Source organism: Saccopteryx leptura, chromosome 3 (assembly GCF_036850995.1).
Source record: "Saccopteryx leptura isolate mSacLep1 chromosome 3, mSacLep1_pri_phased_curated, whole genome shotgun sequence".
In the NCBI taxonomy this organism is placed as follows: Eukaryota; Metazoa; Chordata; class Mammalia; order Chiroptera; family Emballonuridae; genus Saccopteryx; species Saccopteryx leptura.
In genome coordinates, this window is record NC_089505.1 from 165,528,933 (window position 1) to 165,556,922 (window position 27,990).

At 37.7% G+C, this 27,990-nt stretch overlaps 1 protein-coding gene across 3 annotated transcripts in view; it reads left to right on the plus strand.

Moving 5' to 3' along the window:
• The window catches only part of ARHGAP29 (Rho GTPase activating protein 29), an 80,262-nt gene that overhangs the window by 12,181 nt on the left and 40,091 nt on the right, over positions 1–27,990 (plus strand). Inside the window, exons 1-3 of one of the 3 annotated variants that reach the window (XM_066376740.1) lie at positions 2,361–2,504; positions 8,334–8,568; positions 23,578–23,712. In XM_066376740.1, coding sequence (XP_066232837.1) covers positions 8,364–8,568; positions 23,578–23,712 — 340 coding nt within the window. In that variant the 5' untranslated portion in view covers positions 2,361–2,504; positions 8,334–8,363. Of the gene's footprint in view, positions 1–2,360; positions 2,505–8,333; positions 8,569–23,577; positions 23,713–27,990 lie in introns of those variants that run through there. The other 2 variants (XM_066376739.1, XM_066376741.1) reach the window with 2 other exon arrangements.

Consider the following 27,990-nt stretch of genomic DNA (forward strand, 5'->3'; position numbering starts at 1 on the left):
GTGTGAGAAGTGTCCCTCTTCCCTTTCTGTTAGTGGGCAGTCACTCGCTATCATTTCTCTTTGTCTCTCTTACCTTTCTTGTTCTGTTTCCATCTTATTTTCTCTTTCTCTGCCTCCACTTGACTGTGCATTTTCTTGGTCTTCTTTCCTCTGTTTTACTTGCCTCTCCACAATTGTTTCTGGCCTTCTCACATCTCTGTTTCACTGGTTTTTCTCTCCCTTCTTCCTCCGTGCTCCTTTCTGTCTCATCACACCACCACCTCTACCCCACATACCCTTTCTTTCTGTCAGGACCTTGTTCAAAGCATTGTCAATGACACTGCCAGATCCACTTTAATAAGGAACAAAATCATAGTGGATAAGATAGCACAAAACAATATATTTTAAAATAGATATAAAGGGGTGTTTCAGGTTGAGTGACTTTAATGTATTTCTTCTCAAAAACCTTATTTATGATTTAATCAGGGTTGCACTGTCCCCCAGCTCCACTCCCCCTTTGGCCTGGGATCTCCTAATGTCTCCTCTTAATAGTTTGAGTTCAGGGCATTATCAGTTTCCATGGTGAGAGTCCATGGTGCATTTTTCTTTTTAAGTGTAATTAGAAGGACAGTTTGCTTTTGAGGTTTCCTGAGTATCTGTGGCATGTCCTTGGTACTGTTGTGTTTGGGGTTTGAAGGGGTAAATTTGTGTAAGTTGAGTCTAAGAAATTCAATGTGGAGCTAAGTAACCAAGGAGCTGAGCATTTTCATATTTCTCTTTCTCAAGTAGCATTTGAAGGGCCCAAATTTGCTTTATTTCCCCAGCATTGTTTTCCCTGTGAGAGTTCAAAGATCTGAGAAATGTTCCTCTTCTCTTTGTCTGTTTTTGTTGTTGTTGTTTGTTTGTTTTTACAGAGACAGAGAGAGAGAGTCAGAGGGATAGATAGGGACAGACAGGAACGGAGAGAGATGAGAAGCATCAATCATCAGTTTTTCGTTGTGACACCTTAGTTGTTCATTGATTGCTTTCTCACATGTGCCCAAGCTGGTGAGCTTTTGCTCAAACCAGATGAGCCCGCGCTCAAGATGACCTCGGGGTCTCGAACCTGGGTCTTCCGCACCCCAGTCTGACGCTCTATCCACTGCGCTGCTGCCTGGTCAGGCTCTCTTTTCTTTTGTCAATGAGTATTCTCTCCTTCTCTCACTACTTCACTCGTGGCTCTGTCATGCTCACTTCCTTTTTCAAGTGTCTCTAAGTTAGGTAGTCTTTCCTTCTCTTATTTCTCATTCTTATTTTCTTTCTGCCTTCAGTTGTTTCTGCCTTCCTTGGTGTTGCCTCTCCCAATGCAGCCTCATTTTCTTTCAGACTTCTCCTCACACTTTGTATCTTTTTCCGCTTTCTCCCATGTGTGATCATTTTTCTATCTGCCTCCACCATCATCCAGTCACCCTCCCTCCCCATGTGCCCTGTTTCTTCATCAGTTCTTTCTGAATGTTCCAGCACTGAGAGATTAATGATACCGCTTGTTCCAGTGAATAGTATGATATGGGCGCTTATGTGCTTTTAGTCCCTACTGCTTTCTTTAATTATTTCATGTTTCAAAGACATTTTTCTTTTCCGAGCAAGTTTGAGAGCACAGTTGAAGAAGAATATTGCTCTGAGCCAGCGATTTTCAACCGGTGTGCTGCAATAATTTTTAAAACATGCACTACCTATTTAGTCAGGGGCACTGACCTCTTTTAGATTGTCAAATTAAAAAAAATGACAACAGCCAACAAGTCATATAGTGTGAACGAACCAAAATTATCCTATATTTTGTTATAAGGGAAAAAAAATTATGTTTTGGTGTGCCACAGAATTTCAGTAATTAGTTTAAGCGTGCCATAAGATGAAAAGGATTGAAAATCGCTGCTCTAAGTGGATAGTATTCCCCTCTACAGAGGTCAGAGTAGTTGGCTGGTTTTGTGGTAGTTCATTTTTCTGAAAAGGAGTTGAGCCCCCAGGCCTGTGTTACACTTTACCTGTGTGGGGTCCTGTTTTTGTTTTCTTAAAGGATTTGGAGAGGGAGAAACAACATGGTCCAAATGTGTACCTTATAAAAAATGTGGATTGCTCTTCTTGAGAAACTCCCATTAGCCAGATATAGTCATCAGGTGACTTGTTCCGAAGGTTGGCTCCGCCCAGTGTGCCGCAAGCCTCACAGATCCTGAGAAATTGGCTACAGTCTGCGGGCCTGGGTGCAGCTGACAGTCCCCGCCCTGAGCGGGAGAGCTAGGCGCCCAGCCCCGCCCCCTGGGCGCGCGGGCCAATCGGCTGGCTCTGAGGGGCGGGGCGAGTCCGGGAGGGAGGAGCGAGGCCAGGGGGCGGGGCGGCGGCGGTCAGCGCGGTCGAGGCGGCTAGTTGGCCGGGCGTCCGCGGATCGTGGGAGATGGGTGCGACGAGTTCCAGCCCGCGGCGACGGCGGCGACGGCGGCCGTGAGTGCTGAGCGGACGTCCACGTCCGGAACGCGGGATGGAGCGCCACGGTGAGTGTGGGGCGGCGGCCGCGTCCCGGGGCTGGCGTCACCCGCGGCAGCCGCCCGCGAACTGCGGTCAAGGGTCCGGGCGGCCCACGCGGTGGCGCGGGCGGAGTGGCCGCGTTCTGTGCTGGAGGCTGGGCCTGGGTCCTCGGGTTCTTCGGAGAGAAGTCGGCCCGGACAAGGGCTCTTGGGGGGTCCAGAAGGGCGCAAGCGGTGACCCGGAGAGGATGATGACGCCGGTAATAAAAGTAAACACAGCAGGTCTTACCGTCTCCGTCGTGTTTGAAGAGCGTTGTACTTTTAACTTCTTTAATCCTCATGACAGGTCCGAGATTACTTCACTCGTGTCTCTCACGGGGAAACAGGCTAAAACCTGCCGGAATACACAGACTAGTAACTGGCAGAGTGCGGATTTAAAGCCGGGCGGGTTTTTCTTGGGAGTCTGTGCTTGTGACCGTTACAGTCTGGTCGCTTCTGACCCGTCCGGCTCCCACCTGCCCTGACAGCCCTCACTTCCACTGGGTCTCACTCCTGGGATATTTAGGGTTTCCGTGGTGCATTGTTTTCCTTGTCTGTCTTCGGAATGGTGTTTCGTTCTGTCTCAGTGGTTCTACTCAATTCCATTGTGGATGTGTGGAGTCTTGACGGTATTTTGTTTGTCTCAAATATGAGACCTTTCAAGCTGGAGACCTAGTGACTGAGGAGCCTCATGTTAGTCTTTTTTTAAACTCTCTTTCTCAAGAAGAATTGGCCTGGTACCTTTTCGGAGGACAGGGCTGTTAGCTGCTAAAGGAGGGAGGGAGCTGAGTGACCCTTCCACTTTCTCCTGCTGTCTTCGTGAAGGTATCTCATCCATCACAATCAATTTTCACCACCCCTTTTGCTCCGTTCTCCCATTATGTTTTTAAAACCTCGGATGGAGAACATGCTCTTTGGCATTGGTTAGCTGGTCAAGGGAGAGCCCTGCCTGCCAGGAATGCTAGACATTCTGGAGGCGTGGGAGGTTGTGTAGCTTTCTCTTTTTTAAATGTGCTGGGTTCTAACTGCACAGGAATGAAGTGTATGTGCATTGCATGCCTTTCTTTAGAAATTACAATTGTTTGCATATTATTATTAAAATTTTTGGCATGCCCCTATTCTCTATTTCTGTAAAGTTTTTTGAAAATATAATCAAAGACCTTAAAGACCTCCAGAATGAATTTTTCTGATTTATTTGCCATTTTAAAGTAGATTTTTACCAAATTGTGCTGAACTAGCAGATTTCTGAAATAACTGGCAGGTTTTTTTCCTGAGATAGAAAGAGTAACAGATATTTGGGGCAGTTTTGTACTTGAATTAATCCACTGCCTAAAATGAAAATATTTCTTTGGTAATACATTTGGCTGGGAAGGTACACGGGCATGGGGCATTAGCACAGGCTACTGAAGCCTTGGAAGAGCCATATTCCAGGGTACTGGAAGTTAGTGTTCACATTTCTAATGCACACATGACTTAGAAGTTAGAACATAACAGAGAAAGTAGTTTTGCCCAGTAATTTTCTGTTTTCTACAAAATTTTTTGAGAAGTGGATCAAACACATTTGTTGAAGTTGAAAGCGATGCATGAGAATTAGGAGAGTTTCACAAATATTTTGTTCAACAGTATTTGCACAGCTCAGACTTCACTTGGAAGTGGTTTAGTAGGTTTCCATGAAGTCAATTAAGTTTCTGGAATTGTCCCTAGTCCTATTTTTTTGCTCACAGTCTATAGATACATTGTACTGAAGCCACATGTTGTTCATTACTTCTGTTAAAAAAGAATCTCCCACAATAAAGCACTACTTGTGATAGTGACTAACAGTTATTGAGTCCTCTTGAGGAGCCAGGCTCTGTGCTAAGTACTTTCCATATTATTACCTCATTTAATTAAATTGCCAGTTACAGTCGGTTGCTAACTACATTGTATGTTACACCAAGGAGAGTATGTTCATCTTGGGACATGGGAAAGTAGTATGAATGATCCTGGAAAGTGTATATTCTCCAGACTTTCTCCTTATCGTAGTTCAGTTTTATATAAGTTTGAAAAACTTTGTTATTTAATTTTTTTCACCTGTACCATTTTTAAGTTTGAAATATGAAAATTAGTAAAGTGTATATAACAAAATTAGTACATTACCATAATGCTGACTAGAATTAAAGTATAAACCTTTTAAGTTCTTACTTTCTTCACTGTTTCTTGTTCTGTTTTTTGTTTGCTTGTTTGTTTACAGATTTTTTAAGTTTTGACTAAAAATGTTTAAGCAGTTTTGAAACACTTTAGAACTTTGGGTTACTAATATGACACTTGTTAAAGTGAATTATTTTGTTGAGATAGGTGAATTGTTTTATTTGTAACTTGTGATATGTCCTTAATTTTTATAACTACCTTTTCACCAGTGACAATGACCAATTAATTCTGTAAGTCATTAAACTAAAAGCAGCTAAAATTAATGAGAATGACTTCATTAAGTAAGCTGCAAAAGTGGTAAGTTAGGTTAATAGTCTTTTCTCAATTAGTAATTTGTAAGAGAGTGCCAAAATAAGACACTAGAGTGTTTTGGGGTTTTTTGTTTTTGTTGGGGAGACTTAGGCATAATAATAGTGCTTTAAAAGTGGTGCTGTGATTGTTTTATTTATTAAAAAAAATTTTTTTCTTTGTTTTGAGAGAGAGAAGTATCAACTCGTTCCATTTAGTTGTTCATTTAGTTGTGTGCTCATTTGTCCCTGACCAGGGATTGAACCTGTGACCTCAGTGTGCCAGGAGGACATTATCCACTGAGTCTCCTGGCCAGGGCCATGCTACATTCATTTTAGAAGTTATATACACATTTAAGGATTAATGTTAGGTTTAAACTAGTTTAAATGTAAAAATTACGTTCTCAAATTATTAGAAATTAATACGACTATTCAATAAAGGAACTTTAAAACCTATTAGAGAAATGTTCAGACACCTTTAATAATCAGAGGCAGAGAAACAGTAATAGAAATCCAACTTTGATTTCAGTTTTAAGTAATCTTGCCTTTACTCAATCTCATTTTTTTGTATTGTTTTGAAAGACTGTTTTAGAGATAGATTTTTAAAAACCATTGATATTTTCCATTCAAAACACTCGAACAATCTGGAGTTAATCATTTTTGTTTCTATAAAAATTAATTAAAACTTTATAAAATTTATAAGCTCATTATTCATTCTTTGAATATTTGTGAGTAATTCATCCCTAATATGCTACGTACTGTGCTGTGAACAGAAAACAAATGATTAGCAAACAAATGTGGTCTTCATTTCTTTGAAATGATCATCTAGATTGGAAGACATCATATAAAGTTCATGAAAAGTATAAGATACTATAAAGCAGTGGTCCCCAACCTTTTTTGGGCCATGGACCAGTTTAATGTTAGAAAATATTTTCACGGACCGGCCTTTAGGGTGGGACGGATAAATGCACAAAATAAAATTATGCGACCGGCATAAAAATTGTGGTATTTTTAAATTATTGAATAATTTTAATATATAATTGTCGAACTTACGAGACAAGTGTCAAGAGTGAGTCTTAGACGGATGTAACAGAGGGAATCTGGTCATTTTTTAAAAAATAAAACATCGTTCAGACTTAAATATAAATAAAATGGAAATAATGTAAGTTATTTATTCTTTCTCTGTGGACCGGTACCGGTCCGCGGCCTGGGGGTTGGGGACCACTGCTATAAAGCGTCTAATAGGAGATTCTGCTCTAGGTTGGTGCTGGTTATGGGGACAGAGGTGGTCCAGGAAGTTTTCTTTGAGGAAGTGATCTTTGAGCTGAGATTAGAATGAATAAACAAAGGGAAAGTAGTAGTCCAGGCCAATAGGAACTGTGTAGAGATAGGACCCTTAGTTGAACAGTCAATGTTTTTCAAGTTAGGGTCATGGACCCATTGAGTATAAATCAATTTGGTGGGTTGCAGCCAGCATTTTTAAAAGTGAAATGGGATAGGATATAAATTATCTGAGTATAGCACCTGGCTCCTTGGCTGGAGTCTGTTTTGTGTTTTATGCATTCCTACACATAACACCACACATAAACATAACATACTTAATACACACACTGGCCCATAATATGAAATTATTTCCTACTGTGGGTCACAGTAAACAATGTTGGAAGAATGAGAAGTAGGTGTGTGTGGCAGGAGTGTTGAGAGTATTGACTAGGAATCTTGACTAAAGAGGATATTGCAGAGGTAGATAGGAGCCAGATCTCAGGTCTTGTAGTACATGATAGCTTCTTTCTTGTCCTTTGGAAGAGTTTTGAGTAGAGAAATGACACGATGGGATTCATGTTTTGAAAAGTGGACTCAGTACTTTTGAGTGGGACAAGAATGATTTGGAGAGATCATTAGGAAAATAGTAACAGTAGCTCAGACAAATAAATGATAGTAAATCACCTAGAGTGGTAGTAAACATAGAAATGAATTAACTAAAGAGCAGTAGATTAGGAAGAAAAAATGTATATAGAGTTAGGTGAGATATAGGAAGGAATAAATGATACAATAATATATCTTACATGTGACCTGGAAATGAAGATTACATAAAACTTTCTACTGTGAATTTTAAGAAGGTCTTAGTAATTTTACCATTTTGAAAGGATCCAAATATTCAAGGCAGAATATTTGAAAAATATTTTAATGATGATGCTTGAGCTAATTTAATTCCATAAATCATTTCTTTTTTGATTTCAAGAGATGCAAACAACATTAGGACTTTATCTTCTGAAAAGGTAAAATATAAATGTGAACAAAGATTTTCTTGAGTTTCAACTATGTGCCAGAATTGGGCATTTTAACATAATGAAGTCTGTTAATTTTTGGTTCCCTTTAATCCTCATACACAGCCTGTAAGCAAATTGTACAGGTCACACGTTTAAAAAAGTAAGGAGCCAGGATTCAAACCTAAATTGTTCTCATTCCAGGTTGTGTTTTTACTATACGATCCTGAAATTACCAAAAAATGTGCCCTGATAATCATACATTTATTTGTTTAACCATTGTGGGTGTGTCAGATTAGTGGACACCCTGAGAACTTGTTTTCAACAAAGAAATATTCTTGCTGAAACTTGATAACCTAGATTTTATCTGTTCATCATATGTGTGTTCATGTACACATGTGTGTATGCTTTATTACTGAGAACTAAATATAACTGAACATGTATATGTTAGGTGGACACTTCTATACCATTAACTTTTAATGCTTACAATAATCTCAAGAGGTAGGTGTTGTTAGGATGTTATTCCCATTTTATAAATGAGCACACCAAAGTAGAGAGATGATTACCAGCTTGTCAGGCCACACACCGTAAGTGATGGAGAGGGATTTTAAAAACTAGTCTTTCTTTTTTCAAAGCTCATATTTCATCTTTATTTTTGAAAGTGATGTAATGAGGGAGAATTCCTTCCACTAAGTGACAGTTCAGGAAAACTTTTACAGATTACAAAAATTACCCTCAGAGTTAAGAACATGGATTTTGGTGACAAGGCAAATCTGAGTTTAAGTACCAGTTCATCATTTATCAGCTAAGAGCTTAGACAAATTAACCTCCAAACATCAAGTTTATTAACTTGTAAAATGAAGAGAATAGTAGTTTGCATATCATAAAGTATTAAGGTTACTGGTATGTAGTAAATGGAAGCTGATACTGTTAGTAGTAGTACAGTACAGCGTTTCATGTGGTAGTCGATTTTAATAAAATACTGAGGTGGGCTATGGTCTATTTATGAAAAACTAGTAGAATGTTCCCCTGGTTGATGTAGTATTTGTTTTTCTCTTTTTTCTCACCCCTTTAAGGATTTCAGTTTTTCTGACTTAAATGAAAGGATGATTGCTCACAAACAGAAAAAGACAAAGAAAAAACGTGTTTTGTCATCAGGCCAGCTCTCTACTGATGTTACAACTTCTGAAATGGGGCTCAAGTCTTTAAGTTCCAACTCTGTTTTTGATCCGGATTACATCAAGGAGTTGGTGAATGATACCAGGAAGTTCTCCCATATGCTATTATATTTGAAAGAAGCTATTTTTTCAGGTTTGTCAACTATTTTCTCTTAGCACTCTTACTGGATAGTTTGTAAAGTTTTTAAATGCCAACCTAGTTACAGATAAGTATATACACAGTGGTAGAAAAAGGATATCCTTCTGTAGTTATTTTATGCCTCCCCCCAAAAGTTTGTTGTTTACAAACATTTCATAATCTATTTTATTTTATATAATCTATTATATTTTATATAATCTATTTTATAATCAGATCCAGTGCAGTACATTATAGGAACTTCAGTAAGTGTGAGGAAAAAATACAAAAAGCAAAAATAGGTCTTTGGTTCTTAGCAGTTAGGCCCATTTGACATAGGGATATTTTAGATCATTGGAATTTTATACTTCTTAATGGTTAACAGTGCATTGATTGGTCTTTAATAAGCAGACTTATGTTTATAGTTTACATTGTTGGTTTTCTATATTGTTCCTAAAACCTAATCTAAAAATGATTGCATTTGAGAACATTTTTAAAAAAAAATCAAACAATTCTGTTTTGCTGTTCTTTAGTGTGCTTCGTCAGCTAAGGGATAATTACAAAATTTATTCTCTGTCTTGTTAGATATGGGTAGTGGAGCAAAAGATTTGATTCTTCAGAGATAAGTAGTTATACACATCTATACTCCCTGACTTGCTCTGAGTACCTAAGTCTTTCAACTTTTATGGCATCTTTTATATGCTAATTTGATGGCAGTGATAATAAAAATACAGCTTTTTTATTTTTCTGATGAGTAGCACTTCATTTCTGTATTCATAAATGGTTTGTCTGGATGTGGAAAATGAAGATACCTGGTATTACCTACATGTGACCTCCAGGTGTTTCATAGACATTTCTAAAGATTCCAATAAATATTTTCTGTGTATGTAAGTTTAATATTCATTTTTTGATAAACAAACTAAAGCCATATCTTGTTTTAAATACTGCTTTTAAGAGTTTATTCTATCCTAACTCTAATTTTTCAGATTGAAATGCCCAAAATACTGGACTTGAAATGTAGCCTCAAAATTTTAGTGTTTGAATTTTCCTTAAAACAACAATTACATGAGCCATTCTTTTGAGACTATATAAGTATATGCATATATATTTTTATATGACTTTTATTTGTGAGTAGGCAGTTGAGAAATTAGGAAGAAAGAGGATTGAAAGCTGATCCTAAGTGGAAAAAAAAAGAAAAATGGTAATATGTATAAGATAGCCTAAGGAGTCTACCCCTTGAGATGAAAGTATGTGTATGGAAATATATTTTTCATGGTAATTTAATATTAAAAAACTGTAAGGATATTATCTTTCTAATAAGAAAACTAGTACTTCAAAATTTTAAATACTTGATCATATTGCTAATAATAAAAAATCTTGCCATTTATGGCTGGTAAATTAATAAAAAATGTAAAAATCGTCTTTTGGATAACCAACTTTCATAATAGGCAGAGTTCAGAGAATTTTTTTTATTTACCTTTAGCTTGATTTTAATGCTTGGTTCTTTAATTAGAGTTAAAAGGATGTATGTATATATGTCACCTCAGAGTAAATCTTGGATTTAAGAAGAATTTGGTTTTCTGTCTTTGAATTGTTGTTAACAAAATCTAGAAATATACTATTTAGTTTATCAGAGTCGATAAAACTACTTTTTTTGTTTTCTTTAAACAAGGGAGTATGTATAAACGTAAATTAACCTCATTATAAATGATAAAATGTTACATAATAATATGCTTTCTTTTAATATTGATCATGATTTACAGCTTGTTAAGAGTATCAGACTATTTCTTGTTTGCTTAATAGAATTATTATAAGATTCATGAAATATACTTTTCAGGAAAACAGGTAAAAAGTTTAAAATTCTATAACTGTTGAAGGTGATATTGTTACATATGTTTCTTTAGACTAGACATAGCCTGTCCTTTAGTTGGACCCACCTCCTGGGTGTTGAGAAATATCCCTGGACTTCTGCTATTTTTTAGTACCACCATAGTTGTAAATTGTGGCCAGACAGCAAACAGTTACTGCACTGTTTCTCTTTTGCAGTGAAGGAGCCTTGTTAGTGGTCTTGCCATTATTTTGTCTTTTAATTCTTAACAGTTTGCTGTTAACCCTTTGAGTAGTAAGTTTTTTTCATGCTAGCAGGCCCCTGGGAGTGAGGTTTTTCTTTCAAAAAATGAAATTAGTTCCAGTTACAGTTTTTTTTAACTTAAAATCATGTTTGTTTGATAACCGATTTATGGAAATAAGAACATAACCTTTGCCTTTTTTTAATTGTTGCCTTACACATTTTTAAAATAAAAATTTTTGTTACGATTGCACTCTGGACGGTCAGGAGGCATGAGGATGTACGGGAATGTTTGTACTAACTTTTAGCTTTCAAGAACATAGAATGTAAGTATACAATTAGATCACCTTTTTGTGTGATTTGAATGCTATTTTCTTTGTATATTTTACCTGTCATGAGGAACTGATGTGCAGATCACTTGACTGTTGTTTCAGGTATTCAATCGTGTTGTTGAGGCTAGACTTGACGTTCTTCAGACAGAGTACTTTTACATTTTAAACAATATGAAGTTACACAGTCCCCACAAAGGCAGGCACTCTTAGCCCCATTTCACAGATGAGTTGTATGTATAACACAGATGGTGTGATTTCATCAACTGCTTAGTGTTGGTAAACAGTGGTTTCCTTTGGAACCCAAAGGTCATGAATGCAATATGGTGTGTTCTTTCTTTCCACTCTGTCTCACATGCTTCATGGGGCCAGTACTCTGTAAAAACACTGCTCAGTTTTCATTATTTCATTAGCCAATTCTCTTTTCACTGGGATTATCTAGATCTGCATTATCTAATATGGTAGGCTCTGGACATACAGCTATTTACATTTTTGGGTTTTGTTTTTTTTTTCCCCAAGTGAGAGCAGGGGAGGTAGACAGACTTCCACATGCGCCCTGACCGGAATCCACCCAGCAACCCCTGTCTGGGGCCAGTGCTCGCAACCAAGCAATTTTTAGCACTCGAGTCAGAGGCTCCACAGAGCCTGGAGCTCTGCACTAGAACCAGTTGAGCCCCAGGAGGGAAAGAGAGAAAGAGAAGGGGTGGGTCAGAAGCAGATGATCGATTCTTTTGTGTGCCCTGACTGGTAATCGAACCCAGGACATCCACAGGCTGATACTCTACCACTGAACCAACAGGCCAGGGCCTAAATTTAATTAAAATGAGAAATTCAGCTTCTCAGTTGCAATAGCCACATTGTAAGGGCTTTTTAGCCACATGTGGCTAGTGGCATTTTGAACAGTAAAGTTATAGAAATTTCCATTGTTGGCAGAAATTTCTTTTGGACAGTGCTGGTACAGACATTTGGTCTTTATCAATTGTGAGAAATTGAGATGAATTCTTGAACTATAAGTTATTTTTGAATTCTATAGCTTTAAATGGAAACCTAGAAAATTGTTATGGGAGCAAGTTTGAAAAAAATTTACATAAAAATAGGAACTCTTGGGGTCTATTTGGATTCCCCTTCCCTAAATTGCCTTTAGTTTGTAGCTTTCATGCCCTTTGATTTGAATAAGCAGATCAGTTTCCAGCCAGGTTATACAGTTTAGTTAAATTGGTAAATAAGAGATGATAGAAAGAGCTCTGGAAAGAGAATCACATGATATTTAGGTTCTACGCCTAGGTCTGCTACTGATTCTAGAATATGACTTAAGTCATTTAATCTGTTAAGAATGAGGTACTTGCACCAGGTGCTATCATTTTTATAATCCTGTGATTCAAAATTTGGTTGGAGTTGGAGATTCTACAGTGGTGACTATTGACAGTTCAGAGCTGAGGAGGACAGCTAAGTATTTGTTTTTAAAGTACATAATACTTTTAGAGGACATCCATCTCCTGCCATTCTGTAGAATCTTTGGAATGTTAGTTTTCTGGTTACTATATTAAGTGTGATATTTATGAAAATTTTCTGAGAATGTAAAGCTCATATTGCAGTAGTTGTTTGGGAAATGGTTAGAGAAAATAGGTCTTTTCCAGAGCCTATGTCCCTTGAAAGAGTTGAGCATGTCTGCAGTTTGTCTGGACTGTTTTTATTTACAAATGAAAATGGAGACCTTAATGTGGGAGGTCAGAGGCCTGTGAAAACACTTGCTTTGATAGGATAAGTACTAGAGTTTGTTAATTCTCTCTGTCCAGTACCTATTTTCAGGAGGAGGTTACCCTGTAATTCCATGCAAGTAGCAGATGTGGAATTTGAAGTTTTGATCTCTATCCAGTGTTCTAATGGCACATTATGGATAATTACGGGGCAGATTTTGCATCTTATATTAAAATGCTGAAGGCACTGAATTATACACGCATTCTCTGTGTTTAAATACATATAATACTGCAGATTAATGTATTTGCAGTGTAAGTACCAGTTCAGGTTTATGGTTGCCCCCTGAGGAGTAATGTGTTCTGAATTTCAAACAACTCATTTACAAATCTTGTAGTTTATACAGTAATCTTACAGTCTGTCTTTGTGACAAGATTGCCCATTCCCAAGTGAAACATGCTCGAAGCTCAAAATTTGGTAATTTGAAAAGTGCAAGGTTTTTTTAATTGGGCTAGAAAGAACAATACAGAGTACTTAATTTTTCTAGTACTCAGTGGAGACTCAAGTCTCCATTGCCAATTATAAAATATATTCAAAGGTTAGTTATTTTAATATTTCTTGTATATTGATTATATGACACTATTTTTTAAAATGTATTTTAAAAAAAGTTTACTGTGCAACAATGATGTCTATCATCAGGTTCAGATAAAGTAGTTTTCTAACTTTTACTCTTTTTTAAAACTATTTATATATTTATATATATATATATATTTTTTTTTTTTTTTTTCTTATGAAGTTGGAAACAGGGAGGCAGTCAGACAGATTCCTGCATGCGCCTGACCAGGATCCACCCAGCATGCCTACCAGGGGGCGATGCTCTGCCCATCTGGGGCGTTGCTCTGTTGCGACCAGAGCCTTTCTAGCGCCTGAGGCAGAGGCCACAGAGCCATCCTCAGTGCCCAGGCCAACTTTGCTCCAATGGAGCCTCGGCTGCGGGAGGGGAAGAGAGAGAGAGAGAGAGAGAGAGGGGAAGGAGAGGGGGAGGGGTGGAGAAGCAGATGGGTGCTTCTTCTGTGTGCCCTGGCTGGGAATCGAACCGGGCACTCCTGCACGCCAGGCCGACGCTCTACCACTGAGCCAACCGGCCAGGGCCTATTTATTTATTTTTAGAGAGAGATAGAGACAGACAGGAAAGGAGAGAGATGAGAAGCAGCAACTTGTAGTTGGATCACTTTAGTTGTTCATTTATTGCTTCTGATTTGTGCCTTAACTTGGTGGGGATTCCAGCCAAGCCAGTGACCCCTTGCTTGGGCCAGCGACTCTGTGCTCCAGCTGGGTTCCTTGGGGTTTTGACCCTGGAACCTCAGTGTCCCAGGTCAACACTTTATACACTGTGCTACCAGTGGTCAGGCTAGTTCTCTTTTTTTTTTTCCCTTCTTTTCCAAGTGAGAGTAGGGATGATAGTGAGACAGACTCCTGCATGCTCCCTAACCAGGATCCTCTTGTCAATCCTCGCCTAGGGCCATGCTCAATTGAGCTATTCTTGGCACCTGAGGCAGATGCTTCATGGAGCCATTCTCAGTGCCTGGGGCCCCTGAGCTCAAACCAGTTGAGCCACCGCTGTGGGAGGGAAACAAAAAGAGGGGGAGGGGAGGGGTAGAAAAGCAGGTGGACACTTCTCCTGTGTGCCCTGACCAGGAATCAAACCTGGGACATCCACACACTGGGCCTACTCTCTACCACTGAGCCAACCAGCCAGGGCCTAGTTCTCTAACTTTTAAAAGTGCTTTCTAATTTAAGAGCATTATTGCTTTTATTTTGTAAAAACATAACTGATCCTCTCATAAGTGACAGCTTCTAATGAATTCTAGGTCCTAAATTTGACAGAACTATAGTTAGAAGAGAGGGATAACTTACTAAGGAAAGCTTTATTGAACAAAAGGACTTAAATAACAAGTTTAATGTCATTAAGTAATATGTTCTGTGTGAGAGGGAAGTTCTGCATAAATTTTCCAAGACTTAATTGAAGTCTTATCAATACAGATTGACCCTTTATTTATTTTTTTTGTATTTTTCTGAAGCTGGAAACGGGGAGGCAGTCAGACAGACTCTCGCATGCGCCGGACCGGGATCCACCCGGCACACCCACCAGGGGGCGATGCTCTGTTGCGACCAGAGCCACTCTAGCGCCTGGGGCAGAGGCCAAGGAGCCATCCCCAGCGCCCGGGCCATCTTTTGCTCCAGTGGAGCCTCGGCTGCGGGAGGGGAAGAGAGAGACAGAGAGGAAGAAGAGGGGGAGGGGTGGAGAAGCAGATGGGCGCCTCTCCTGTGTGCCCTGCCGGGAATCAAACCCGGGACTTCCGCATGCCAGGCCGACGCTCTACCACTGAGCCAACCGGCCAGGGCCTGACCCTTTCTTTTCTGGGTGAATATGCAGGAGACTGTGTACATTTGTTTCAGACAGATTTCAGTGTTAATTTGACTATTGATGACTATTACTTAATTTTTTAGTCCCTATAGTATGCCAGGGATTTTGTGAAATATTAGAAACATTATTGCTAGTCTCAGGCGTGCCTTCTGCTTTTGTTCTTTTAGAAGTAAACCCCTCTAGAAGTGATTTTTTTTAAGGGAGAGAGAGACAAACAGGAAAGGAGAGAGATGAGAAGTTCAGCTCATAGTTGTGTCACTTTTTAGTTGTTTGTTGATTGTTTCTCATACGGCCTTGACCAGGGGTCTCAAGCCGAGCTAGTGACGCCCTGCTCAAGCCAACAAACCTGGGCTCAAGCCAGTGACCCCACTGAGCTAAAGCCAGCGACCGTGAGATCTTGTTGATAATTCCACACTTAATGAGCTGGTGCTCGAGCTGGCAGCTTCAGGGTTTTGAACTTGGGATCTCAGGGTCCCAGGTCGATGCCTCATCTGCGCCACTACCAACAGTCAGGCTAGAAGTGATTCTAATGGATATCACTTAGGATTGGTTAATGTGAATGTTAATAGGTTATACTAGTGCAGTGGTTCTCAAAGTGTGTGCCAGGGCACACTGGTGCACCCTAGATTTCCAGATGTACCCTAGAAGATTTCCAGGTGAGCCCTATGGTATTCCAGAGAAATATGTGCCTGTTGGGGATCGAAAAACCAACAGAGTTTTTGGAGTTTAGATTTTTGGGGGACACAGGTGTGGGGAATTGGCTGTAAGCTGACAGTCTGCCCCCCCCCCACCTCTTTTGCCTGATTAGTTTACAAAAGGCTGTTAAACTGTGGTGCTGGATCGTTTACACTACCCCCCATGTTCCCCGGAAAGACTGGAGGCAAGTTTCTTCTATCCTTTGTTTGGTATAAAGTTAAGATGATATGTATGGTGGGGGTTTTCTGTACTCAACACAATTAAGAGTAAAAAGAGAGGAATTCTTCAATGTATTGATAAGGAAATGAGACTTTGCCTTTCAAATACATGCCCAAACATTGAAGAAATCGCTAGGACACATCAGGCTCATGTTTCTCATAAACACAAGAATGAAAAAACTTAACACATTTGCACTGGGACCTGCCGAATTTATTAAATCTTACTAAGGATGTGTATCTATATAAAAAATAATCTTTTTGTCATTTTTTAAATTTTTTAACCCCCTTTTTTATGAATTCTAAAAAGCATAATAAAAAGTGTAACATAAAAATGTCTTAATGTCAGAATAAATTTAATTTTGTTGTATTTATTTCATTTAATTACCATAAAAGCATGCTTGGACTTTGTATTTTTTTTCTTTAATATTTGATTTAATTATTATAATTTGTATATAGTGCACCTACAATTATTTGTAGGATTTTAAATGTGCCCCGACTTCAAAAAGTTTGAGAACCCCATTGCTTTAGTGCCTAGAAAATATGGATTGAATCTTTGAGGAATGAAGTATGAAATACAGGTAACTCATTCATTACACATGTGCCAGCTCTTAGGAGATTACTTTCCTCTTCTCTACTTGCCCAGAATGATTTACCTAATTTAACATCACTTTAAAAAATAACTGGCATATTAATAGGTTAAAGCCTGTTAAATCACAGATTGTAGATACTGTCGTTAACTATATTTATTTAACCATACTGCTATGATATAGTGATTAAGAGCATAAATTCTAGAGCTAGACTGCCTGCGTGAAATCATCATTTTGCCCTTGGGCAAGTTACTTCTCTGTGCTTCAATTTCTACATCTGCCAAAGGAGTTAATAGTATCTACATTATGGGGTTGTTGTGAAGATTAAATGATTTAATAAATGTAAAGCTCTTCAAATAAGCGTTTTAAATGTCAGCTATTATTTTAACAATCCCCAAGTGTCTAGATAAAGAAAGCTGTTGTTCAGGCTTCATTTTTATCCTCTAAATTCAGAAATCATTACAGCAAAACAAACAAACAAAAAAAAAAATAAGGAAAGAAAGAAAAAAAGGTGGGGGAGTTTCCTAATGATAAAATTTCTGAAACATTTTTCCTCCTTGTTGTTTTCATTGCTTTCCCAGCAAGGTTCAGCTGAATTAACAGGACTGATTTTGAAAATTGTCAGTTTTTTTTTTTAAATTAAGGAAAACACCAGGGATTTTTTTCATTTATTTACTTAAGTATTTCCATGAAGTGTTTGCAATATAAACACTGCGGTATTGTGTTAATGCATGAGAACCAAAAAGTGGAGCTGGCTAATCTGTTTTCACTTGATAAGCTGAATGAGGCAGAAAATAAATGGCACAAATGAGTGAAACAAATTAGTTTTTAGAATACCATATTACTGGGATGGTAGATAATCAAATATTGGGGTATAGTAGTTGTACTGTTCTGATAGCTAGTGTTAAGATTTTGTTTGAACATTATGATATTTACATATATAATACCTCTGTGTAGTATAAATTCAATTTCATTACATTTACAATGTGGCCATTATAAAATTTAAAAATTATATTTCCATGACTACATTAAGTACCATACTATAATTTAACTGTATAGGTATAGAAATATTTTTATTAAGTGTATCTTTAATTATAATTTTATTTTCAAGTAATTTACTAATTTAGATTTTATATACAAAATGAAAATGAAATTTAACTTTAATGTCTCATTTTCATTAGCCAGATTATTGTAGGACTGTGCTATAAGTATGTTTGTTATTGAATGTAATTCTGTGCGAGACAAATCTGTTTTCAAATGTATTTAGTTTGGATGGTTTATAGATTTAATAGTAACTTTATATTAAGACTATAAACCATTTTGTTTCTGCTAATTTATTTGATATTCACAGCAATTTTTTGAGGTAGGTAGGACAGATGTTCTCATTAATTCTGTTTACTGATCATTATTAATCTGAGATCAGAGAAGCTAAGAGTTTTGTATAGGGTCATTTCAAGAAAGTGTGGCAGATCAAGCATTGGCACCCAGGTGTCTTGACCGAAGTCTGTTTGTTTTCAACCCTACCAATTAGCCACAACCTTTCTTCTGTGCCGGGAAAGAAGTTACTGCCTCATCTGCTACTGTTTGGGGGGTGGGGGAGACAGAATATTTAGTGTTGGTAAGGGAGCTACTTAAACTCCTTAAAACTTTTTTAAAAGTTACATTCAGTTTAATAGGCCTTTTGCCTTATAAAAAGAATTTGAGGTAACTTTATTATTTTATAAGGGAAAAGAACATTTGGTAAGAATTGAACATTTTTTTAGCATTTATAAAATGTAAATTAAGGGCTTGCTATAATTTATAAAGTCCCAGCTGAAGTATTATCAGGATATAGTAATGTGCTAGTAGTTGACAGTTATCCTAAAAAATATAGGAAAGTTTATGAATCTTTGTAATTAACATTTTCCTCAGTTGTCATGTTCACTTTCATTGATTTATAAACTTCAGAAGTGCGTCCAATCACAGGAAATTGAAATTATTTACAGGGTAATTTGATGTTAACTTAAATTTCTGAAATTTCTTACTAAATAACTGCTTTTCTGTATTTTGATTTGGAGCAACTTCAATATGTGTTTATAAGGACTTCCTTGTAGGCAAAAAGGACTTCAAGTTGGTAAAACATTTATGTTGATAGTTATTGGAATGTTTTGCAGTGATTTTTTAAGAAAACCCATTGCATGCAATCTGAGGACTCCTTAAATTGGGTAAACAAGTGTTTTGGGTTTTTTTAGGTTTGTTCTGCTTGTATTGGGGCAGCACCAGGTGTGTATAGTCTATGGAAGGCTGTGGGTGCTTGCCCTCAGGGCAGCAGATTGCAAATTGCATATTGCCTTCCTGCTAGGGAGGGCCCATTGTTTGCTCTTATTTGCTGGGGAAGGGGTTTCACCCCCCCCACCCCCCACTCCTGCCTCCCCCAACAGTTTTGGCTGGAGAGTGCTTACAGAGAGAGAAGAAGTCCAGCTTGTGGAACTGGAGAAGGAGTTGGGGCTTTGGAAGCCCTGATAGATAAGCAGTCTTCCCTGCCTGTTTGCTTGTCCACCCTTATAAGACTTTAATAAACCAAATGGCCCACTGTTTTCTGGCTCCATTATTCCTTAGCCATCTGCCTGAATTCAATGTGAACCTGCATGGCCAAGACAGCAATAGCCACTGGCCTTACACCTTACAATGCTAAAAGTTATTGAGGATCCCAAAGAGTTTTTGTTTATGTGGGCTGTAGCTTTTACTTTTTACTGTGTTAGAAGTTAAAATTAAGAAAATTGAAAAACATTCAATAATCTTGAAATATATTCACTTTAACACACTTTAATTTCCTTGACTCTGAGAAGACCAGAATTTATTACTTTAGTTTATTTAGCCATTTACTGCCATTAGTATTTTGTAGTTCTTGCTTAATACCCAACACTAATTTTGAATATTGATGATTGTTACTGACATTCAAAAGGCAAGCTCCTTGGGCGTGAGACCTCAAAATACATATTCTCTGAAGTATATCAACATTTGTGGATTTTATTTTGAAACATCAGAGTAGGGGATAGAAATGACTGGCTTTTTTTTTTTCTCTTTTAAGATTAACACAGGCTTCAGAAGGAGTACAGTCAACTTTATGATACTAGATAATCACTCAGCTTTGGTTTTGATAAGTAGGCAGAAGTATTACCATAAACTAGCTTTATTTAGGTATAGGCCAAACAAAGAATAGATCTTGTAGTACAAAACAAGGGGAAAATATAATTGTTATTTCTTAAGAACTAGTCAAATTTTACTATTTTCTAGAAGTTCCTTTTATTTCAGAGCTACTATATTCAGTTTCAGATCTACCTGTGTCATTAACCTCTTTGTGGTGCTGCATAACTAATAAGAATAGCTGCAAGGATTTATGGAGGGTTATGTTCCACTCACTGTTCTGACTACTTTATGGATTTGAACTCATTTAGTCTAGTCAACTCTAGAAATGGCAGCCATTATCTTCTTTCAGGTGAGGAAACTGAGGCACAGAGAGGCTAAGTAACTCGCCCACGATCTCTCAGCCATGTGGTTGGAGTTCCAATTCAGGCAGTCTGGTTCTGGAGTCTATGCTTTTAACCAACCACCAAGCTATATTTTCTCAACTAAGAAAACCAACTGAACTAACATGCACAATTATAAAACAGACCAAATAGATATTACTTAAGATAATTGATAATTTTATTATGTAGTTAGTTGCATACTCACATTTCCCTAGGAATTAAAAATCTATAAATAAATTTTTAATTATGAAAGTAATATATATATTTTTGAAAATAATTTTATTTAATATTCCTAAAATCTTTTGCCCATTCCTAGTTTTTTTTGAATAGACTATTTTTAGAATAATTTTAGTTTATAGAAAAATTGAAAAGACAGTACAGAGAGCTCCCATATACTGTTACACCCAGTGTCCCCTATTTATTAACATCTTACATTAGTATGGTACATCTGTTAATGAACCAATATTTGATGATAATGATACATCATTAATGAAAGTTTATAGTTTACTCAGACTTTTATAAATTGTCCCTAATGTCTCGTCCAGGACCCTATCATTATTTATTTGTTATGTCTCCTGAGTCTCTCCTTGGTTGTGATAGTTTCTCAAACTTTCCTCATTTTTTTTTTTGCCCCTGAAGCTGGAAACGGGGAGGCAGATAGACTCCCACATGCGCCCAACCGGGATCCACCCGGCACGCCCACCAGGGGGCGATGCTCTGCCCATCTGAGGCGTCGCTCTGTTGCGACCAGAGCCACTCTAGCGCCTGAGGCAGAGGCCATGGAGCCATCCCCAGCGCCCGGGCCATCTTTGCTCCAGTGGAGCCTTGGCTGTGAGAGGGGAAGAGAGAGACAGAGAGGAAGGAGAAGGGGAGGGGTGGAGAAGCAGATGGGCGCCTCTTCTGTGTGCCCTGGTCAGGAATCGAACCCGGGACTTCTGCACGCCAGGCCGACGCTCTACCACTGAGCCAACCGGCCAGGGCCAAACTTTCCTAATTTTTGATGACCTCAACAGTTTAAGGAGTATTGGCTGGGACTATTTCGCAGGCTGCACCTTGATTAGAATATGCCTGATATTTTTCTCATAATTAGATTGAGGTTATGGGATTTTGGGAGGAGGATAACAGATGTACAGTGCCATTTTTATCACATTATCAGGAGTACTTAACTATGAACATGATTTGCCGTTGTTAATGATGACCATAATTACTTGATCACTTGTTTTAAATAGTAGCAATTAAGTTTCTCCATGTAAAATTACTCTTTTTGTTCCCCTTTCCATATGGTACTCTTTGGAAAGAGGTTGCTATGCACATGCTTCACCTTGTTGAGGACAAAATATGTAATTTATTTGGAATATTTTTATGCAAGGATTGTTTCTTCTATTTCATTTCTTTATTCAATCATTTATTTGTATCAGTATGGCCTCAGGAATACTTCCTTTATACTTTGGGTTATAATCTAGTACTACTTTACTTGTTGGTCAAATTGTTCTGCCTTTGGCCATTGGGAGCTCTTTCAGTTAGCCCTGAGTACTCTTGGCATACCTCTTCAGTGTAAGGGTTTGTTTCTTTTAAGCTCTTATTTTCTGGCACTACAAGATGCTCATCACTTACCTTATATATTTCCTGCCCCAGTCCTAGAATAAACCATTTCTCTAAGGAGGCCTGGTTTTGTCATTTGGTTTTTATTATTATTTGTTTGTTTTTATATTGGAGAATTGTATTAGAAATGAAGATGAGGATGCTAAGTGTATTTGTTGTTACTGGACTGTCATTTCTTTTAGGCCCTCTCAGCTGACATAGCAAAGAAATGTATGTGTGTATGCTAACCTATATACTAACACAATTCTATAAGTATTTCTATGTAGCCTTCTACATCTGTACAGTATTAGGCTAAACATGAATTCCTACTGGAGTATTCACTAATCCATCACCACATGTGTTGTTATAGCCTCCTCCCCCTGCTTAATTGCAGATTTCCACTCCAGTGTACATATATGGCAGTGTCATAATTATTAAACTGAACCCTCACTGAAAATACAACTTAATCAACTAGACTACAGTGTGTATGTGTATTTTCTTCTCTTTTCTTTTTAAAAGATATTATTTATTTTAGAGAGGAGAGAGAGAGAGAAAGAGAGAAGAGGGGAAGGAGGAGTAGGAAGCATCAACTTATAGTTGTTTGTCATATGTGCCTTGACTGGGCAAACCTGGGGTTCCAAACCACCTCCGCATGCCAGGTTGACGCTTTATTCACTGCACCACCACAGGTCAGGCTTTATGTGCGCTTTCTTTGCCTCTAGACTTACTCTATTCATTTTCAAGGCTACTTAGGCCAGCATCTGGTCCCTTGTATTTTTTTTTCTATCAGAATTTGTTGGTTGAATTAGTCAGATTTTCTCCTAAAGGCACTCTGTTCTCTCTGCTTCTATCACTACCTGAACTATTTTTTGTACTGCTTGGAATAATCTTTGCCCTGATGTTCGCAGCTCCCAGCCTTGCCTACTCTTCTCATCCTATATGTTTCTCTTTTTTGAGAATGCTGTTAATGAATGGAATGTTTGATGGAGAGGATGGTAGGATTTCAGTTTTTCTTTCTAGTGATTATCGTTTAACATTTCTGAAAAAATTAACTGTATAATTTTAAAATGACATTATTTAAAAGTGTTTTTAAAGTTATTTCAGTAGGGAAAGGGTGTAATTAAGAGCTCTGTGGTTTAAATTCTGGTTCCACAGTTTAGTAACATGGTGAACTTAGGTGTGCCTCAAATTTCTCATTTGTGCAATAGAGATTTTTAAATTATCTGCCTATTAGGATCAATGTGAAAGCTAAATTGAAATAATAATACTTAAGTACAGTACTTTTAAAAGTACCTAGCACATAAGCACTTAATAAATGTTATAAAACACCTAGTGTTCTGTAAGATCACAGAAAGGAAAATTACCTCTCGGAGTATTGTATTTAAGGTGGTTGTCTTTGAAACTTTGAAGATTATTTGCCTATGCCTATAAGTGCTGTCATGATTATGAGTAAGTAGTTCACCTGTTTTCAGTGGCTAGAGTATTCTGGTTTGAATGATAAATTATATGCTCTTAGTGGTTAATATATCAGTTATTGTAGGGCTTCAACTCTGTTACCATATGTATTAAAATGTATATTAGAATAAAAATACTAAGACAGGAAAAACTTAACCTTATAAAGTTTCCTCACAGGAAATCTGTAGAGCATATTTAGACAGAGAAAACTGAAAAATAGTGATAAATTGACCATAACTGTACAAGCCTTGAAATCCTTAATGAATTAAAAGGTTTTTGAAGGCTGTATATTTGAATTGTATATAATTGCAGTGGTGAGAATAGAAGTGAACATATATGTTGCAAAAATTGTGGATCCAATGCTTTTACCTGAAATGTGCTTCAGAATGATTTTTCATAATTTAGATATTGAAACTTGGTTTAAGAATCAAATGTTTAAATTTTCCTTTTTCCTTTTTAAGACTGTTTTAAAGAAGTCATTCATATACGTCTGGATGAACTTCTCCGTGTTTTAAAGTCTATAATGAATAAACATCAGAACCTCAATTCTGTTGATCTTCAAAAGGCTGCAGAAATGCTTACTGCAAAAGTGAAAGGTAAGAAAAACATAATAAAAGTAGGTGGGTGAGGGCAAAAATGGTCCCACTGATAAGTTTTTATTCATAATCACTGTAGGACCATTTCGTATCATATGATGTATATATAATAGGGGCTATGCATACTTTAATATTTAATATTCCCATTGTTATACCTAAAACTCTTCCTTTTAAAAATTAAAACTGTATTTGGCAGAAAACACCAATAATACTAACTGATAACTGAACAACTGATGTTTAAAATGTTTTAGTTTTTTGAAAGAGTCTATGTTCTTTTTTTTTTAATTGAATTTATTAGGATGGATGACACTGGTTAACATAATTATATGTTATGGTTTCACCTCCCTATTCTACACATCTGGTACACCATATTGTGTGTTCACTCCTACCCCCAAGTCAGGTCTTTGTTCATCACCATTCATCCTTCCTATACGCTCTAATTCTGCTTCCCTGGAAATTACTAGACTGTTGTCCATGTCCATGAATTTTCTTTTTTGTCCTTTTTTGCTCTATTCCTCAACCACCCTTACCCCCCCTCCAACAGCTGTCAGCGTGCTTTCTGTGTAGAGGTCTGTTTCCATTTTGCTTGTTAGTTCATTTTATTCATTAGATTCTACATAGGAGTGAAATCATATGGTTCTGATCTTTCTCTGACTGGCTTATTTCACTTAGCATAATGCTCTCCAGGTTCATCCATGCTGTTGCAAAAGGGAAGATTTCCCTTTTTATGGCTGCATAGTATTCCATCTTGTAAATGTACCACAGTGTTTTTATTTACTCATCTCCTGGTGGGCACTTGGGCTGTTTCCAGAACTTGGCTATTGTCAATAACACTGCAGTGAACATAGGGGTGCATATATTCTTTTAAATTTGTGTTTCAGGATTCTTAGGATATCTTCCTACAAGAGGAATCACTGGATCAAAAAGCCGTTTCATTTTTAATTTTTTGAAATAATTCCATACTACTTTCCATAGTGGCTGCACCAATCTGCTTCCTACCGACAGTGGACAAGGATTCCCTTTTCTCCACACCCTCGCCAGCACTTGTTGTTTGTTGATTTATTGATGGTAGAGGGGACTGAGTATGAGATCCCAGAGGCAGAGAGAAGATAGAGGAACACCTAAGAAGTAGGAGATAATCTGGGGAAAGATGTCATGAAATTTAAAAGTGTAAGGTTCTAAGAAGTGATCATCAGCGTTAAATGTCACTGATAGGTAACATGGATTTAAGTACTGTAACTATAAAAAGTGACTTCCCATGGGTTGAGTAAGGAAAGGAAAAGCAAGGAAGGCTTCATTGTGGAGAATTACCTATCCTGCGTCTAAAGGCCAAGCAGGCATTAACTGGGTTAGAGGGCTGTCTTGGGGACTGTGATATAGGGCAGTGGTCCCCAACCATTTTTGGGCCACAGACTGGTTTAATGTCAGAAAATATTTTCACCAACCGGCCTTTAGGGTGGGACGGATAAATGTATCACGTGACCGAGACAAGCGTCAAAGAGTGAGTCTTAGACGGATGTAACAGGGAATCTGGTCATGTTTTATTTTTAAACATCGTTCAGACTTAAATATAAATAAAATGGAAATAATGTAAGTTATTTATTCTTTCTCTGCGGACTGGTACCAAATGGCCCACGGACCGGTACTGGTCTGCAGCCTGGGGTTTGGGGACCACTGATATAGGGCACTTGTACAAGAACTCTGGATGCTGAAGAACATGATAAAATTGGTGAACACACTCATATCTACAGAGAGCAAAAAGCAAGTGTCAAGGGATGAGACAGGAAGAACAAAAATAAATCTTCAATGAAACATAGTTCATATACTTAAGAACTGCCTCCTGTACTTTTGACACAGATTAATCATGTTAATGTGGTTCTCTTTTCTGTTTTTCAAACACTGAAGAAAAATAGATGGATTTAAATGGAAAAAGTAGATAACTTCTGTTTTGACTTTTAAATTTTTGCTTAGTAACCAAATTTGTTTTTAAATAGATTGTTTATAAATGCCTTAACTTAACTTAGATAGGGAAATTTGTGTCTATAGATAGTAAAATTTCCATGCTTGGAAATAGCAACCACAGTTCATTCAATTGTTGTCAGTAGCTATTGTGTGCAGTCAGGATGTCCTGGGGAAGGAGTGTGCCTGTGCATAGTTGGTGTCCACCTTCCAGAAACAGACTTGAAGAAAGTGGCCTTTCTGCTGCCTTGAACTTTTTTTTTTTTTTTTTGAGGTAAAGCAATCATTTGAATATTATTTTCCGCTATGTCTATCTTTACCCTTGGGATTGTTAGGATTTTACTTTTGTGCTAGGTGAAATTTAAAAGATTCATTTGTTGGGAAACTTATTCTGGTTCAGTTGGAGTCCATGAAACTGGAAACTATAAAATTAAAAATTATGTTTTCTTTGGTGTAAGTTTGTTTTTAAATATACCCCCAACAACTCTCCCCCCCACACACACATATGCGCACATACACTCTTAATTCTTGAGCTCATCTAAAAATATCGATATCTCAAATGAAAACTGTTCAGTGACCTAAAAAAAATCAAGGTCAAATCAGGGCTTATTTAATTTTTGTATTTAATGATAATTTGGTTTTCAAACCCTGGAAAGACAAGGGAGAGATAGAAAACATTTTTGAGTGTCTATTCCGTGGTGTTGGTCAAATAAGTTTGTAAATATGATATATAGGTTTGCTCACTTATAGTTTGCATTGGGTGTGGGGGACAGGCTGTAAGCAGGCAGGGTTTGTTAAACCCTAAGGCTTAATTTTAAGACTAAGCCTTTCCCACCCTAAGTGACTTTGTATCAGAGACTTCCCTGTTTGTATATTGGATTAAAGATTTTAATTTCTACACTATAAAATGGGGCAGACCGGGAGCTTGCTCTCTCTCGGTTTCTGAGATTAGCATTAGAGGAGAGAGCAGAGAAAGGAGAGCAGAGAAAGGCCATATGGAGGAGAGGAGAAGCAGCCAAGATGGTGAAGTGCTGAAGGAGAAGCCAGTTTGTGCAGAGAGAGGGAGATGGGGAACAGAGGTGAATAAGGCTGGTGAGGTAGAAACCTTTGATTCTAGGAAACTCGGATAAGTCAGTGGCTTTGGGAGCCCAGAATGAAAAGGGAAGTGTTTTCCCACTGTGTGTATTTCTTGCCCTCTGGGTGCAAGCTAGGATTAAAGCTAATGGCCCACCAGTTCTTGACTCTGTAGTTTCATTACTGTCTGTCCAAATCAAATGTGAACCTGCATGGGCCAGGCGGCTGTGATTGTGGCCATGGCTACTGGCTTTACATGTAGCAATGTGTTTTGCATAATATTTGCAATGTGTCTACTTTAATATTTTCAAAACTATATGGTACATTTTTATTTCTATTTTATGAGGAAAACAAAGAAAAATTATTGTATGTTATATCAAAGTTTCAACCATGTGGAGAGTATTCTTGTCTTAACCACCTGATTACATTTAGAAAATGACTGACTTACCTTACTTTGGAGGTCTGAACTGTCAATGCATTTTGCAAATATACAAAACCTTTTTTAAATTACATATAAATAAAGAATAACCTTAGAATCAGAGAGGTGTAATCTTGTTTGTGCTACTACAGGTTTGAATAAGTGAGAATTAGAATTTGATTTCTCTTATTTTTTATTTTAAATGTGAAATTTGCCTCTTAATAACCATAAAAGAAAGTCCTTAGTTTTCCCTCATTCATTCTAGTAGTGATTTGTACAGTGTGTCCATAAAATCATGGTGCACTTTTGACCGGTCACAGGAAAGCAACAAAAGACGATAGAAATGTGAAATCTGCACCAAATAAAAGGAAAACTCCCAGTTTCATACTATTCAGTGAAGTTTGATGTGGGCTCACGCACAGATTCTTTAGGGCTCCTTAGGTAGCTATCCCGTATAGCCTCTACAGACTCGTCACTGACTGATGGCCTACCAGAACGGGGTTTCTCCACCAAACTGCCGGTTTCCTTCAACTGCTTATCCCACCGAGTAATGTTATTCCTACGTGGTGGCGCTTCATTATAAAGGTGCCGATATTCACGTTGCACTTTGGTCACGAATTCGAATTTAGCGAGCCACTGAACACACTGAACTTTCCTCTGTACCATCCACATCTCGACTGGCATGGCTGTGGGCTGCTCTGCTGTATACATGGTGTTACATCATCATCTGCGTGTGCGCACATGCTGCTACATCATCCTACAGAAACTGGGAGGGTTTTCCTTTTATTTGGTCAGATTTCACATTTCTATGTCTTTTGTTGCTTTCC